This window comes from Macrotis lagotis, chromosome 4 (genome assembly GCF_037893015.1).
Source record: "Macrotis lagotis isolate mMagLag1 chromosome 4, bilby.v1.9.chrom.fasta, whole genome shotgun sequence".
In the NCBI taxonomy this organism is placed as follows: domain Eukaryota; kingdom Metazoa; phylum Chordata; class Mammalia; order Peramelemorphia; family Peramelidae; genus Macrotis; species Macrotis lagotis.
Window position 1 is genome coordinate 141422680 of NC_133661.1, and position 17829 is coordinate 141440508.

The 17829-nt window shown below is 38.5% G+C and overlaps 1 protein-coding gene across 2 annotated transcripts in view; it reads right to left on the minus strand.

Moving 5' to 3' along the window:
- The window catches only part of ADAMTS17 (ADAM metallopeptidase with thrombospondin type 1 motif 17), a 511869-nt gene extending 503484 nt beyond the window's left edge, over positions 1–8385 (minus strand). For both annotated transcript variants that reach the window (XM_074234214.1, XM_074234213.1), the window contains exons 1-2: positions 8272–8385; positions 7189–7562 (exon numbers count right to left, since the gene is read on the minus strand). In XM_074234214.1, the coding sequence (XP_074090315.1) occupies positions 7189–7562; positions 8272–8353 (456 nt within the window). In that variant the 5' untranslated portion in view covers positions 8354–8385. The remainder of the gene's footprint in view (positions 1–7188; positions 7563–8271) is intronic.
- Positions 8386–17829: the final 9444 nt, after the last annotated feature.

Below are 17829 nucleotides of genomic sequence, written 5' to 3' on the forward strand. Positions count from 1 at the left end.
AAAAGAAGAGACCTAAGAAATGAAATCTCTAAACTAAAATACACTCAGGATTAATGGTTTCATGAGGCAGAATAAAATCAAAAGATCAAAGAAATAGAAGAAAATGGAAAACACATTAATATAAAAAAACCTAGAAAATTGATTAAAGAGAGATAACTCAAGGATCAAATACCTGAAAGGCATGATTCAACAACAAATAAAAAAAATTTAGACAGTTTTTCAAGAAATCATGAATAGGCAAAGGTCTGTTAGAAGATGGCAAAGTAAGATATAATGAATTCATTGATCACTATCTAAAAGAGCCCCCAAAAGAAAAGTCCCAGGAATGTCATAGTCAAAATCTAAAGCTTCCATATCAAAGGTAAAATACTGCAAACATCCAGAAAAGTTAGCAAAAAATAGCTTTGCAGTTTGCAAAGTGTTTCACATATATTATCTCATTTGATTCTTTTAAAATCCTGTGAAGTAGGTACAATTATTCTCACCATTTTATAGTTGATAAAGTTGAAACTGAAAGATTATATGACTCCTGAGTCTATATAGCTAGTAATTGTAAGAGGGATAATTTGCACTTAGGCTTTCCTTATTACTTCAAGCAGTCTTAATCACTGCTCCACATAGATGACTATTAGTAATAACAAGAAACTACAGTCAAGATCACACAAGACCTGGCATCTTCCATTGTAAATGAGAGGAGATTTTGGAATATTATATTCAAAACACAAAGCAAGTGGTTTACAACCAAGAATAACTTACCTTATAAAGTTGAATATAATCCTGTGGTTGAGGGTGAGGAGGATATATTATACTTTTAATGAAATAAAGGGCTTTTGAGCATTTTTGACTAAAAAACACCCAGAACTGAATAAGAACTTTAAAATACAAACACAAGAATACAGAGAAACTTACAAAGGTAATTTTATTTGAGCAATTAGAAGCTATATGGTGCTATAGTTCTAATATCTAATAGAAAAAAAAAAAAGAAACAAGTGTCCATTCAGAACCTTAATCTTCAAAGGGTACTTGAGGAGTTAAATAGGAAAACTAGAGGCCCTGGGGAGTAGATCAGTTTTGTTCTGAGGGTCCTAAGAGGGGAAGATAAACAAAGGTAAAAGTAGAAATACACAATATAGGAGAAAGAGGGAAGGAGAAGAACTTACTGTCTTTCACAGAGGGGAGAGTTACATCAGAATTGAAACACAGATAAAGGAGTAGAGGTTTGTATCACATAAACCTCATTTTTATTTGAAATGAACAAAGGATGGTTGTACACACACACACACACACACACACACACACACACACACACATACATTCACATACAAAGACAAGTTTGAAGTAGAAATACATAGCAAAACTCAATAGGGAAATAAAAAGGAACGGCAGCCAGGTTAAGAGGGAAGAAAATACCAGTAATGGAATAGTCATAAGCAAAACACACTTTCTTATCCTGAAGGGAAAGTTAAAAGGATAGGGAAAGAAAAAAGAAATGTAAGAGAGGAATGAATGTATAAATTGGAATATATGCATGTATTAGAGTATTATTCCACCATAAAAAGTAATACAAGAAAAGATTTCAGAGAATGAGCAGAACCAAAACAATTTATGCAGGAACAACATAAAATGTAGAGAGAAAAATAGCTTTGAAATACTTGAGAATCTAATCAAAGCAAAAGATTTATAATGACACAAGTTCCTTCTTGACAGAAAGGTGACAAACATGGGGCACAGAGACATACATTATTGAACACGAACACTGTGGTTTCCTTTGGTTCATCTACTATGCTTATTTGATAAAGGATTTCCTATCTCCCCTCCCTTTATTTCCATTGGTTAATTGTAGGGGGTCTAAGTAGATAAGGGGTAGAAATGGGTAGTAATAGTGATGGGGAAAAAAGAGGAACACTGAAACATTTTAAAATTCATAGAAGAGAACAGCAGGACATTCAGAAGGAAGTATAGATGAGGATTATTTTTAAGGGTATATATGGTGTAATGTTTTTAAAGCAACACAGTGTGAAATAGAGATGCAGTTTCATACAGAACTTTCTTTCTGCATTCTATACATAAGAAAATACTTTTCTGATGTTTAATTTTTAAAAAAAACCAAATTTGATGATGTGATGTTTGTCCTTCATTTTTGAAGAAGACCAAGACATCAGGGAGGTGAGTCAATGCAAGCACATGGATATGAATGAGAGGAGATAGACCTGTATGTGAAGCAATCAGAATTAAGTGACTTGCTCAAGATCACACAGCTAGTATCTAAGGCCAAATTTAAATTCTGACTTCAGGGCCAGGTCTCTACCCACTGGGCCATCTAGTTGCTCCTAAAAACAAATTTAATGTTCATTTTAATGAAAAAAAATGGCCCAAATAGTCAAGGTAGGGAATCAGGCCTATCATTTTAATGGAAGAGGAATTCAGAGATGAGGAAATTTACTTGACCAATACAGGTTAGCACCTTCTTTGAAACCTATAGTCTTTCTGAGTTACTTAGAACAGGAGTGTCAAACATGAGACTAGACATGACCTGCAAAACTCCTGAATAAATAAAAATATAGATAATGTGAATATGTGGCTCATGACGAGCCTTATTTAAGTTTAGTAGCCTTGATTCTATTTGAGCTTGACACTGAAAAAATTAAGTGACCTGCCCAGAATTCAACAGATAGGATGTATCAGATTTGAGACTTAAACCTAGCTCTTTCCAATTCTAAGTTCATCTCTCTATCCAGTACACCACGTTGCCTCTCAGTTCAACTTTATTTTAAAGTAATGTCTCCTTGAGTTGAGCAGGAAGTGAATGTGCTTTTGGGCCTTTAAGAAATCCTGTGGTTCTGGATGTACTTGTCCAGTTCTGTAACCACTGTCTCAAAAAGTGTTTTCAGCAGAGCAAAATGGGATATATTATTGTGCTCTCTCATTTGTATAATCTTTTCAAAGCTGGCCCACATTTTTCTAAAGAAAAAAAAAAGGTCACCATGCAATGTCCTAAACAGAATTGAAAAGAGTCTTCTGAAACTATACTTTATTTCCCTTTGTGTGATTAGACAGGAAAGGAAAAAAAATTCTCTGTGTTAATTAAAAGGATTGATATACAGGAAAAATACTTTTCATTTGTTCCTTAAAATTTAACCTCTCACCTTGCTCCATTACATGAAAGGAAGCTTTCCACTTTAATTTTTCCAGCTTTTATGTGGGAGGTTTCCCATCATCAATTTAATACACACGCACACACACACACACACACACACACACACACACACACAGGAGGGAATGGTATCAAACTTGAACAATTTAAAATTGTATTATTACAGAAACTTCTTTTCAGTGCTTCCAGACATTAGGAGTGAATGTAAGGATTCTTCTACCTTTCTTGGGACTTGAGAATATTGAATGGAATACAAATAGGTAAAGAACAAAAGGAAACAGAAGCCAAGTCACAAAGGCATTTCAAAATAAGTCACTACTGTAAAAACTCCCTAGCTTACTGGACATATCAGCTCTATCATCAAAAGCATGTCAACTGAAGGATGGCAAGAGAAGTGATATAAAAACTGTTGAGACAAATTAGAACACTGATTCACCTTTGATCTCTCTCCAATCTCAGACAGTAACACTATCTGCAGACAAATACAGTCTCTTTTTTTTTTTAAGGTTTTTGCAAGGCAAATGGAGTTAAGCCCAAGGCCACACAGCTAGATAATTATGAAGTGTCTGAGACCGAATTTGAACCCAGGAACTCCTGACTCCAAGGCCTGTGCTTTATCCACTACGCCACCTAGCTGCCCCCAAACACAGTCTCTTTAAAAAAAAAATAGGATCTGATTTCCCTGGAATTGGAAGCCAGAATTCTCCATAAAGCTATGCTATTCTTTATTCCCATTCTTTCCTCTTTCTTGCTCATTGATAACTTTATAAAGTTGCTGCATTTCGTCATTGCATATAGGAAATGTCTTCAAAAATGTTGATCATGCTCATCTATCATTGTTCAAAATGACCAGCCTAAAGAAAGAAACTGTATAACTTTTTTCATATACCCTCTGTTGATTTATCTCAAATATTGATTAACATGTAATCACAATCAATTTCAACAAGGGATCTTTGAATTCATATAAAATAATGTGCTACAGATTACAATATTTATCATAAGGCTAATTTATTTTCTATTTTTTCCAAATTTTCCAGTTATTTTATGCCCATATAGTAAATAACAAAATAGAGTTCCTATCCAGATTATGGAACTATCCACTTTTTTTCTTCCTTCCTTTATCTATATTTTGAGAAGTTTTTAAAATCCTTGAAGCTTATAGATGAGTTTAACAAAGCATGCTAAATAAGAAAAATGTTTGGTTGTCGGTGATTTACAGCCTATTTTCACTGTCAATCAGTAATTTATCAAATACAATTTTAGATATACTCCTTTATCTAAGGCACAGCGCCCCCACATGGTACTAAAGAAAAGAAAATCTTCCTGAAAAGATCTTAAAACTACAATTAAATTATTTTTACTTCATTTTTGTTCCAGAATGGAGAAGGGTACTTATTCTCTATACAATTATTTTTAAGATAATTATCTATATTTTCTTACAGCATAACTATAGTTCTACATAATAGATACTAAACTCAAAACTATAAACACTAATTTTACAGCCCCTTATTAAATTAACATCAAAGGATTTGAGCTGCTTCAAATGGGGAGGGGAGGGCAATTCAAACCTTTAAACATTTTGGCAAACAGGTTAAATAGTGGTGAGACAAGATTTCCTCTCTATATACAATAAATTCTCAAAATATATATCATTAGATGGATTGTGCTTTTTTCATTTGTCCTGTGATTAGCCATACCCATTTAATCTTTTCCTTCTTTTTTTTCTTTACTTATTCCTGACCTTTCTGTGCATTCTCTGCTTTGCTCCCTTCTACCATTATGAATTCATTTTCCTAGTAACACTTAGACCCTAATCAAGCACTCTTTCAATTATGTGTTTCCAGTACTCAGTTCCCAGGGCAAATTCTAGCCCATGAATGATTCAACTAAGCAGAATAGCAATACCAAGACTTCCAGTCCACAAGGTCATACCCTGTCCTAGACTCAAAAAATGACTTAGAAAGAAACTCCTTAAGTCCAGACTCCAGAGACACTCTCTCCCCCTATCCTAACTCCTCCTCTCCCTCAACCCTATCCCAAATATTATGGCTGAGGGGGGGAGAGCATAACTATTTTCATTTTTCAATCCATTAGAAAAGTTACTTCCCTTAAACCTTGATAGCTTTTTAGCAATATACAAACAGTGTCAACCAGATTATCTGGGGTAAATAGTTGCTGAATAAATATATAGAGGACAAGGTAAATGAATAAAACCATGAGAGAGACAGACAGACAGACAGACAGACAGACAGACAGAGGAAGGAAGGAAGGAAGGAAGGAAGGAAGGAAGGAAGAAAGAAAGAAAGAAAGAAAGAAAGAAAGAAAGAAAGAAAGAAAGAAAGAAAGAAAGAAAGAAAGAAAGAAAGAAAGAAAGAAAGAAAGAAAGAAAGAAAGAAAGAAAGAAAGAAAGAAAGAGCTCCTTGTGAGAACTGACAGGGAGAAGGAACAGAGATAAAATAAACTACCTACATTTAAAAGCCTCAGGGAGCTCATGAATGAATGAATACAAGGAAACAATATGAGCAGTCCATCCTCTTATACAGACAAAACTGTCCTGCAAAAGCTGTGTGGGCTCCATTAGCTAACCACAGAAATCAACAGAACCAAAGGATTAAACTTCCTGAGATTTTTAGAATTTGAGGAAATCTTTACTGCCTTAAACATACTATGCATAAAACAAGTGTCTATAGAAAGTAGGAGACAGCAAGTGAAAAAGTGCTAATGATATGAGACGCTCCTGGCATCATCTTGGTGTTTGATTTTTTTTTTTTTGTCCTTCATTCTCAGAAAGATCATGACATCAGGCAAGGTGATGCTATGACAAGTACATGATCGTTGGTCAGATAGGAATGAGTTCCACTGAAGATGGCCCTGGATGCAAGGCAATTGGTCAAGTAATTTGCTCAAGGTCACATAGCTAGTAAGTGGTTGGATTCAAACTCCTGTCCTCCCTGACTCCAAGGTCAGTGTTCTATCCACTGTAACACCAGGAGGATCTAAATTCCAATCTAACCTCAGACATTTGCTATTTACTAACAGTGTGATCTTGGGCAAGTCACTTAACTCCATTGCCTTACACAAAAGAAAACAAAACAAAAACAAAGAAAAAAAGCCTGCCTCAACTACTTAAAAGCTGAATGGCTCTGGAAAATCACTTAAACGAACCATACTTCAGTTTCCCATCTGTAAAATGGAAATATCAATTGCACCTGAGTCACAGGATTATTGAGGACCAAATGAGAAAAATCTATAAAATGCTTTGTAAAAATGCTATTTATCTTGGTATCAATAGCCTTCAGCATGGAAGAGGCACTACAGTTCCTTTAAGTCAGCAAACATTTCTTATTAGATAAAGGAGATACACCTGTCACTCTCTGGGTTCAATTAAAAAATTGTTAATTACTTATGTGGATGTCCCTTCTGCCCTTGGAAGGAAACTCTGACAGACGCTGGAGGCTACCTCCCTCACTCTCAGAGATGTGTCCTAATTAACTCTCCAGGTGAAAGAAAGCATGAAAACAAGATAAAAGGGATCCACTTCCTCTGTAAGACGATTCAATGACAGTATCTATCATCAGCTATCACTTTGCAGAAGCTACCTTTCCTTTTAGGTAAGTCTTCTGCTTTATCAACTTTATTCATTCCCATCGATAGTTTGTCACCTGAACCCACATAAACATCCCTCTAAGGCTTCCACTCTTACTTGAATAAATTTGATTGCAAGACCCGTATCTTCCATTTCTTTTGTCCTTCTTGTATCCAGCAACTTATCCGAGAGACTCTTAGACCTGTCCTTTTCATTAGACCAGAAGCCACAGCTTGCTTCGGGTATCTCTGATCGGCTTACCTGCACACGCACAATTATGTATCTATTATATCCTTAATACCTACCACGGACTCCAGGAGGACACGGACGGACACGGACATACACACACGCACACAGACACACGCACGCACAGGCTCACATGCTCAGCCACCCACACGTGGGATGCCACCCTAAGGGAGAAGCCGCATAGGAAGAAAAGCGTTTGTACCAATCCACCGCAGGTGCTGACTGAAGCAAAGGAGTCGTTATAACCCAAGACGTGACCCGTGTAAAAGCAGAGCTCGGCTTCTGGGATCCGATTCCCCGGTGCCCCGTGCTCCTCCACCACGAAACCCCGGGAGAGGAAGCGCAGGTCCCGTCGCAGCTGCAAGTAGAGGTCCCTCCCGAAGGCCGGCAGATGGAGGAGAAAGCCCCGCTTCCCGGGCCCGGGGGGCTGCTGCTGCCGCCGCCGCCGCCGCCGCGGTGAGCCTGGGCCGGCGGCCCCCGCCTCGCCGGCTGGCAGCGGCAGCAGGTGGATGTCCTCCGGACGCACCCGCTGCGGGAGCACCACTTCCAGCTCAGCAGCGGGAACGCTTCCAACCGCTGCAAAGAACGGGAGAGAAAGGACCCAATGAGTGGCGCTGGCCCCATTCGCCCCGCGCCTAGAGGGTAACTGGCCGAGCAGGCCGGGCCCGGGAAGGGTTCCACTCCAGGGGCCACGGTCACTCCATCTAACGGCACCCAGGGAAGTGTCCGGGAGCGGGGCTGGGCGCTTCAAAGCCTCTGACCCGGCCGCTCCAGCACCCCCAGCCCTGTTCCGCGGGTCCCCCCTCTCCACTGCATTCGCCCTTCCTGCCCACCGAGCCGGGCCCCGCAGCCCCTTTCCACTGAGTGCTCAGGTTTCAAGCTCCAGACTCAACACACTGGAAACTCTGAACAAGCAGCGAAGACAATGGAGCCAAAGAGGGAGATGATTTATATTTCCTTTCCGCATCGATGCCTAAATACGCTTGTGAATGAGTGTCTCCCTCGCCCCCACCCCGGGGGGGCTTCTGCGCTAAGCCACACACGTCGCCCCGCTCAGAGGTTACCCGAGTTTCTGGGCACGGAGGGGAAAGCCGGGGCGCCGGCCCCGGGGGGCTGCTGCGAGGGGAGCCCCGCGGTGACAGCGGGCAGCGCGCCCCGGGCCCGCGGAACGGGGGCTGGACCGGCCGGGCGCCTGCAGAGCCCCTCAGCGCAGGGAGAGGAGGGGACGGGATGCTCTCCCAGCCCGGCTCCTGGGGGCAGGGGAGGGAGGGAGAGGAAGGGCTACCTGAGCTCGCGTCCAGTCCCCCCAGGAGCAGCAGCGGCAGCAGAGGAAATGGCAGGAGAGGCAGGAGGGAGCCGTCCAACATCGTAGTTCAGCGGAGAAGCCCCACCGAACCGGTCTCTTGCAGCGGGCGCGGCGGCGGCGGCGGCGGATCCCAGCTGGAGTGAAGCCCTCCAGCCTTCGGAAAAATTAATTAGCGCCGCGGACAAACCCAACGTGGTAAAGCCCGAGCCCCGCCTCCCTTGGCCACAGCGGGCGGCGATTGGACGCTGGCACTTCTCGGCCCCGCCTCCTCCTTTCCTATTGGTGGTCGGAGATAAAAACCCCAGGGTCAGATGTTAGGTTGTAAGCAACTTTTTTTACACGTGGTTTTTGTGTAGTGACAGGCAACCCAGCGCTAGGTGGCGGTGGAGAGGATGCTTTACCTGGCGGAGGCCGGTGTTCCTTACCTGGTCATTCAGAGGAACCCAGGACCGCGGGGATTCGGTGTCTTTCCCCTGGCTCGATTATTCCCTTCCTTCCGAGCAAAACTGAACAAAAATCACCCCGGACCAGTCCACTGTTAAAATAATACATATTTTACATTCTTTTACTTTTAGGCTTTTTTTTTTTTTTTGCAAGGCAATGGGGTTTAAGTGGCTCACCCAAGGCCATACAGCTGGGTAATTATTAAGTGTCTGAGGCCGGATTTGAACTCAAATAAGCTACATCTAAGATAAGAGGAAATAATAACAGAGGGAAGGCACTAAAATGAAAGGATATCAGAAATGGACTTCCTGTAGGAGGTGAGGTTTTAGCTAGATCTAAGAGACAGAGTTGGGATATCAAATCTTCCATCTTGAGGGACAATGAGTGAACTTGAGTGAATTTGAACTCAAGCTCTATCCACTGGGCCATCTAGCTGCCCCCATATTTTACATATTTTACATTCTTGTTTGTTTTGTTTTTTAGGATTTTGCAAGGCAATGGGGTTAACTGGCTTGCCCAAGGCCACACAGCTAGGTCATTATTAAGTGTCTGAGCCTGGATTTGAACCCAGGTACTCCTGACTCCAGGGCAGGTGCTTTATCCACTCCTCCACCTAGCTGCCCCCATATTTTACCTTCTTAAAGTATTTTTTAAACATTTCACATTGTAAAGACTAACAGACTGCCTGCTGTGGGGTGAAGGGAGGGAAGCAAGATTAGGGGGGAAAATTTAAAACTCAAAAATAAATCTTTCTAAAAAAAATTTCACATTTATGATTTCACTTTATCCTTGAAGGAACCCTGTGAAATAAACAGTTAACTTCATTTTACAAAAGACAAAACCGAAGAGGGTGGCTAGGTGGTACAGTGGATAGAGCACCGGCCCTGGAGTCAGGAGCACCTGAGTTGAAATTCGACCTCAGACACTTAATGATTACCTAGCTGTGTGGCCTTGGGCAAGCCAGTTAACCCCTTTGCCTTGCAAAAATCTAAAAAAAAAAATAAAAATAAAAAATAAAGATAGCTTATGAAATTTGCCACGGTGAATTTGTGGCACAAAATTCATATATTCACCATAGCACTAAGTAGACAAAGTCACTTGCTTTCCTGTTTTGGAGAACTTCCCATTGTTCATGCTAGGCTATAGATCTGCAGAAGGATTCTACTATCTACCAGACAGTTTGTCTCAGAAGAACTGGATCAGACTGATGCATGAATATAAGCAGTCACTGAATTCAGGAAAGTGAAGAAGGGGGAAGAAGGAAGACACTTTGCTACAAACATTTCTTTATAATTTAGTTACCTGCAATGAACAGAAGAGCTGGAAAAGAGATTATATTGTCAGTGAATGAAGATTATTAAGCACTTAATGTGCTCTGAGCAGTAGACATTCAAAAAGAAAAGCAAAATAGCACCTTCTTTCAAGGAGCTCACATTTTAATGGAGAAGACAAGACAGTTGAAAGATTTCAGCTGCAAGTCAGATGGAGAGTTCTCATGGTCCTTAGAGTGCAGAGGAAAAGGCAGATGGTAATGCTTCTTTCATTGCCACTGATAAAACTATTTCAGTTTTTTATGTTGAACTATTTGACAGCACCAAAAACATTAATGATAATAACTCTTTTCTTACTTAAAAAAAAATTACCCAAAATGGTTGTAGCCCCTATAGGAGAAGTCACAAAACTGCATCTCCACAGGGGTTCCTTCCCAGGATGTTTGTTGTTGACACTGGCTAGAAGCACTTCCATTCCCAAGATTGTTGGGTTCAGGTCAGTCAGAAATCAACTATGTGCCAGACACTATGACAAGCACTGGGATTTAAAGAAAGGCAAAAGAAAATCCTTCCTCTCAAAGAGGAATCTAATGAGGGAGACAACATGCAAACCACTATGTACAAATAAGCTACATCTAAGATAAAGAGGAAATAATAACAGGATGAAAGGATATCAGAAATGGACTTCCTGTAGGAGGTGAGGTTTTAGCTAGATCTTAGAGGCAGAGTTGGAATGCCAAATCTTGAGGGACAATCAGTGAAAGTGTCTAGCATCAGAAGTTGGAGTTTCTTATTCAAAAAATCAGTAGGAGGCCGATATTACTTGATTGTAGAAGTAAAGTGTCAGAAGACTGGAAAGGGAAGCAAAGCTGGTTATGAAGGTCTTTGAACGTCAAGCACATGGTTTCGTATTTGATCTTGGATGTGATAAAAAGTCACCAAGTTGACTGAGTGAGTTTGTGCGTGTGATGTGGTCATACCTGTGCTTTAGGAAGATCACTTTGAGGTCTAAGACTTGGGCTGGCCCCTTCAGAGTCAAAGGACAGATTATAGTCAAGGTAGTGTTAGTGGTGGTTCAACTTCCTTGGTACTCACAAGGCAAGTATGCTTCTCTGCCTCTTTGGTTAAACTGTCTTGGCTCTCCAGATGAAAGTTATGAAGCCTGGGATGGAATTAAGGTGTGTAGGGTGCTATAACTCTCAGGGTTCCTGTATCCATCTTCTTGCTGGTGACAGCTGTAGGCTCCTTCTCCCCTTGAGTGATGTGATGCCCTATTCTGAGGGATCACTCTCTTTACTTGTTTGAATTTACTTGTCCTTCCTTGAAGGGAAAAAAGAATTAGTCTGTGTTCAGGCAGGAATTTGTAGAGAATAGTATTAAATTTAGTCATATGAGAATCCTTGCACCCATACAGATTTAGAAAACCACATATAAAGGGCATGAAGATGGTGCAATGAACCTTGGAGTCAGGAGAATGGTGTGACCCTGGGCAAGGCACCAACCCTATTGTCCCCTCCAAAGAAAAGAAAACCACATGTTAATTTTAATTGTGTTCTATTGTATTTTTAATTTATCTTGTTAAATATTTCTTAATAACATTATATTCTGGTATAAGTGGTGTTTGGGCATGTTGGGGCCTATAAGCTCCATTTGGCACCTAACTAGAGTATCAAATTCTGAAAGCAATAAGGATAGTTCAGAATGGCTAAGACTGAAGCTGGGAATGTAGAAGAAGCCATAAATGACTTGAGCCTCTGGGTTTGTTCACATGGACAAATACCAAATCCAATGATGTATTTCCTGAAATCTAAATAGCCATTCTTGCTTAAAGGCCATGGGGAGGATTCCTAGAAAGTCAAACTAGACCTGAGAGTCTTTGTTTGTACTTTGGCTGGAAAGTTTAAGTACTGTGAAGTCTGGAACTAGGCATTTTCTTATTTTTTCAAAGATCCAGGACTTTATCCTTTAGAGAATCCCTAAGTCAATTATGATCCTGTTCACTGTAATTTTTTTTTGCACAGTTACATGATTTACCTATGATGATTAGTGTCAGAGGTAGAAAGAACTTTAAAGTCTTCCTTGCTCCAAGTCTAATCATGTACATAATTTACATTGTCTCTTGTTTCTATTGTTGCTGCTGTTATTATATTATATAGTTTCTATCCTGTCCCCATTTTTTTCATTCCCCATTTGGGGTTTTCTTTGAAGATACTGGAGTAGTTTACCATTTCCTTCTCCAGTTCATTGTATTTGTGAGGACACTTAGGCTAACAAGGTTAAGTGACTTTCCCAGGGTCTTACAGCTAATAGGTATTTAAACTCAGGTAGATGAGTCCACCACTCTATCTATTGCACCACCTAGTTGCCTATCTATACACACTTCTAAATACTATATTCCTTGTAAATGTACATATTCTTTGTTCTTTGATTAAAATAGTATAAAGCAAACTATTGTGGTCTTCAGTGTGTGGCAGCAGAAGGTGACTAAAGGGGTGGAGAGGCAGAGGCTAAAATTGGACATCCAGTTCCTATTGCAATAGCAGGAGGGGGAGCTATAACAATCAGTTACATCAGATCTTGATTCTGGAAAGCCACACAGATGCAGGAATTAAAAAGTTTAGGAGATAGTGCAGAAATTAAGGTTTAGAGAGAAGAGTTCAGAAAATAGTGAAAGATGAAAATCTCTGGGCAAAGGGCAAGTGTCCTTGAATGTTTCCAAGAAGGATCTGGAATCTTTGTGCTGACTGAGTTCAATAAGGCAGATGGGTCAAGTTAATATCTTTTCCATTTGATGGAAAGAGAGAAGAAAAATGCTATAAGCTATGATCTTGATGGGCATCTGGGTATAATCATTGACTATCTAATTTTCTATCCCTGACTAAGTGAAAGACAAGAAAATAAAAACAAGTAAATACAGTGTTCAAATCTCTTTTTTAAAAAAATAATGATAACACATACTCACAAACATCTCACAAGAAGATTTTTCCTAATTATTATTTTGTTTCAGGACCCAGAACTTAAAATTTCATTACTGGATTATATCGGTTGTTTCAGCAAAGGAGAAATGTGAAGACAATTTGTCCTAGTTTCCAGTATCCAGAGGGTAAAAGGAAAATTTCAAGCTAAGGGATATTCTAAATAATTCTCATAACTCAAATTTTTATTAGTTCATTATTAATTATTGCTATTAACAGAATGATTTTTAAAAAATATATAAATATTTTGTTTTCCAATTATATACAATAGTAGTTTCTCCCAATCATTTTGTAAGGTTTTGAATTTTTACAATTTTCTCCCTCCCTCCTCTCCCCTTTTCCTCCAACAGAAGGCAATCTGATATAGTAATAGTACGATTCTTAAAGGAAAGAAAACCATCTGTGAGGTAAGAGACACTGTCCTAAGTAGATTTTTGAGCTCCCTCATTTATCTCATAGCATATTAAGTTTGAAGATCTGCAAAATAGGAAAGAACAGGCACAAGGTCCAAAAAACTGCCAGTTCTTTGTTTTTCTCTGTCCACAATGTGTAGGAGTTAATAGCCTCAGTTGGAAAGTTTCAGTGATATTTTGATAACTCAAGAAATTACTACAAGACTGTTCTCTCCAAGGTCATCAATGATCTCAATCAAAAAATTAATTTTTTTTCAGTCATATTCCTTTACTCTCTGGAACATTTACTGTTTTCCCCATACCTTTTCCTCCTGGAATCTCCCTCCTCTGGCACTCATATCATTGTTCTCATTTTTCTTCTACTTCTATGACAATTCTTCATAATATCTTTCTCTGGTTCATCTTCCTCTTCCCATGCTCTAAGTGTCAATGTTAACAAAGAATCTGTAGGAGTCAGCTCCTTCCAACTAAAAAGCCAATTGTTAAATTCTCTAATGAACATTTATACCCCCAAAATCACCAAAAGCTACAAATCAGGAATTAATTAATTTTTTTGATCTACATTTACTACAATGATGCAGAAACTGTTAAAAATGCAGATTAAACTTGTGTTAAACTCTTGACAGTGCAAGAGTATAAATGCACACTCTCTCGCTCTCTCTCTCTCTTGCTCTTTTCATATTCCTCTCTTTTTTCCCTTAATGACTTTATCCAATCATAAAGCTTTAATTATACTCTTTGTACAGAAAATTTAAGCATATAACTCAATCTCCAATTCTCTCCTTGAATTCTAGTTCCACTCTTTCAGTTGCTTGCTAGACATCTCCATCTGCATAACTTTCAGACACCTAAAACCCTAGGTACTCCAAGATGATAACCTAAACATACTCTGCTCCCAGGTACTTCTGTTGTTGGAGTTACAGATGAGTTATGGATTAGAAAGATAAAAGACTAAAGGTGGAGCAACTAATTAGGAGTCTATTATAATAGTCCAGGTGACAAGAAATGAAGGCATTAGACTGGGTTGACAACCATCATCATAGAAATAAAAAGATTTATTTGAGATTTTTGAGGTAGAAATGACAAGACTCAGTAACATTGAAAATAGAAGGAAGAAGAAAGATGAAAAATCCCTTAAAATGAAACCAAAAGATAAAAGGAAATTGCAGCTAAATGTGAGGATGAATCTGAGGTTCTTAGAAAGGCAAATAAAGGCATTTACAGAATGGGTTTTATCCTGAATCCAAAAACAACAAAAAACATCATTCCATGGAACACTTAGTCATCTTGTTTTTCAGTGTTAATGATAAGCATTTGCAAAAAGACCACCAAGAAGATAATTACCACTTATGTGCTAACATCTGTTGCAGAGGTTGAAGAGGTAGAGAAATTCTCCTCAAAACTGACTAAGAACTTCAAGACTAAATTAAAATACTCTTCAAAGTAAAAATGGGGATGGGAGAGGACAAGTGGAAAATATATTGAAAACCTGATTAAGGAGCAAGAAACACTAGGGTCTAAAGTTTGTAGACAACCCAGAAGTCTCATACCTAAATATCATGAACACTATAAGAAAATTATAAGAAAACTAGGCATGGTAAACATCAATATTTTCATCTTTATGAAGACCTCCTTGCTCTTATGCGCACCTTCCATCTCTGTTTCTTTGTAATGGTTATTCCCTCTGACTAGTATGTATTCTTACCTCATAGAATATCCTATTTGCCTCAAAACTCTGCCCAAGTGATGTATTTTCATGAAGCCTTTCTTGAGTTCCCCAAATGCTAGTTCTTACTCCCCATCAGAAAAAAAGGTTTATTTGGTACCTGTTTTGTAAATATTAATATAAAGTGGTTCCACATTCCTATATGAAAAGTCTCATTAGTTGAAAGGATCAGAAAAAATGACAGTTGTGAGAAAAATACTGACAAAACAGCCCTGCATTAGAAAAGAAGCTTAGGTTAAATTTGGTCAGTGTCTTGGTTCCTAGCATATAATTTGTATATGCCTGATGTGAGAACTTTGGTTTATCAGCATGAGATATAAGTGAGTCATCTCAGGAAAGAGAAACTGCTTTGGATCAGTAAGGTAGTTCAGAGGGCACAGAACTCAAAATAGTTCTGAATTCAATGTAGAGTTGATCTCAAGTGAAGCTTTACTTCAATAACATCAATAAAAATAAAATAAATAAAGTGGGAGAATCAGACTAGAAGATCATCTGATGACCTTTTGAATTATATCTAAATTTATGACTACTAGTTTCCCTGTGCTGGACCTTGAGTTTAAGATCATAGTTTTGGAGGTTTTTTTAAAAAAATGTGATTTATTTTTGTTTTTTGGTTTGCCATTATATACTGTTGACCCATTTTTGCTAATAATTCAGAATAATCCTTGTATCATTTTTTTAGGTTTTTGTAAGGCAAACGGGGGGTTAAGTGGCTTGCCCAAGGGCCACACAGAGACCGGATTTGAACCCAGGTACTCCTGACTCCAGGGCCAGTGCTTTATCCACTATACCACCTAGCTGCCCCCCGCCCCATATCATTTTTATACAAAGTATTGCCTGGTCACCACTCTTTCATTATGTACTGGTAAAGATGATATTTAAAAATCCAAGTGTAGAATTTGTTTGTCCATGACTTTGGTAAATCACTTAAAATATCTATGTCATTGAGAAATATGAACTTTTAAAAAATTACTATTAATACCATGCCATGAAGTGATACCCGCTTAGCAGTATCACTAAGGCAAGGCAAATACCCCAACAACTCAACTTACTTATTCCTTTTATTTAAAAATTTCAATCCCTGCTTCTTATTGTCTAAGAGATGTTTTAGAACTTTATTACATCAGGTGAATTGCATTCACATAAAATAAACATTTATATGTAATGAAGAAAAGAATTTTTCTGGGATCAAAAATATTAAAAAAGAGTAATATTAAAAACTGATCCTTATTAACACTATCAAGTATTTTACTCTAGGTGGCTGCCTGCCTTCCAATTCCCTAGTTTTGTTTTGTTTTGGTTTTTTTTGGTGGTTACAACTGCATTAAAAATTTACAATTTTCCTCATACATTCTGTATTACAAGCATTCCTATTTAATTGATAGGAAGAGTAAAGGACACTGAAGCTAAACAACTTGTTTAAGAATAATTTATTCCATTAAGATAAAACCATGAGGGTTTTGCCTCTCCATTCTGCAATTGTTTTTGCAAATCAAATATCATTCTTTTTGTACTCTCAAATTAATTTGAGGCTGAAATTAATATTTCATTTGTGCAGAGTTGTTGATATTTTAACATTGCTAGCTTTACTTGAGTTCATACTTTAATCATGAGTAATAAACTGGATAGCAATGGAATGTTTAGTTGATGTGGTTCCCAATAGTTATTAATATGGATTTCAAAATAAATTAGCTCCAAAGTAAATTTAAGGAGGGGGAAAAAGCATAATAAAATGGTGTACTTCATTTGTAGTACCCTTAATTTTACCTTTTTCCATCCTACACACCTGAGAGTAGCTTAGTTGAAATTCCAAGAAAGTATGTTAAAGCTTGGGATGGACCTGTTCTTAGGCATTTTAGTATAAGAAATATTCCACCTCACCCCCCCGAACTCAGAGCAGACATAGATATTCATTCATTCATGATGACCAAGGTTTTCTTCATACTGTGTAATGGTGAAAATTCTTTTAAATGGTTACTTAGCCTTCACTGTATATTAAAATTAAATTAATATATTAAAATATATTAAAGGCTACCCTACCCCTCAGATCTCTTCTTTCTTCTAACTTGAAAGTATAAATAAGTATGTGAGCCTTCTGGTTAGACAAGTAAGGGTGTATTTTTCTCTATATAGCCACAAATCCTGAGCTTGTGACAACCTAAGTCTGTCTGTAACTTGGATTAGAGTAGCTCCTATTTGTATCTTCTTTCTTTTGACACAAGGTTTTGGGAAATCTTGAAAGGCAGTTGACGTCTTCCCTTTCCCAGGCATCCAAGCATCAAGGGAGTGGTTACCAAAACAGTTGCTGCAGCAACAGAAAAAGCAGAAAGGGAAAGAATCACCTGAGGAGGAAGAACTACTAGAAAGAGCCCACCTGATGCTGTGCCTAATGGAGATGAAATGCAAAATAGCTAATAAGTAGTCCTAGAAAACAAATGGTTCACAAATGTCCAAATAAGACTTGAATATCTGCTTCTTAATCATTATGGTTTAGGATTCTTTTGCTCTGTGAGGAAAAAACAACTAACTATTCCAGATCTTATACAGAATTGTACTCTGGATTTTTTTTTTTACTCCACTCCCCTTGCCTCGAACTTCCTAGAGAGGACCCTTTAGACCACAGACCAAAATAGAATTGCTACCAAGGAATTTGATATAGGAACCAAAATACTTATTCTGTTATGGAGAAGTCAGGCAACCCCAGAGCA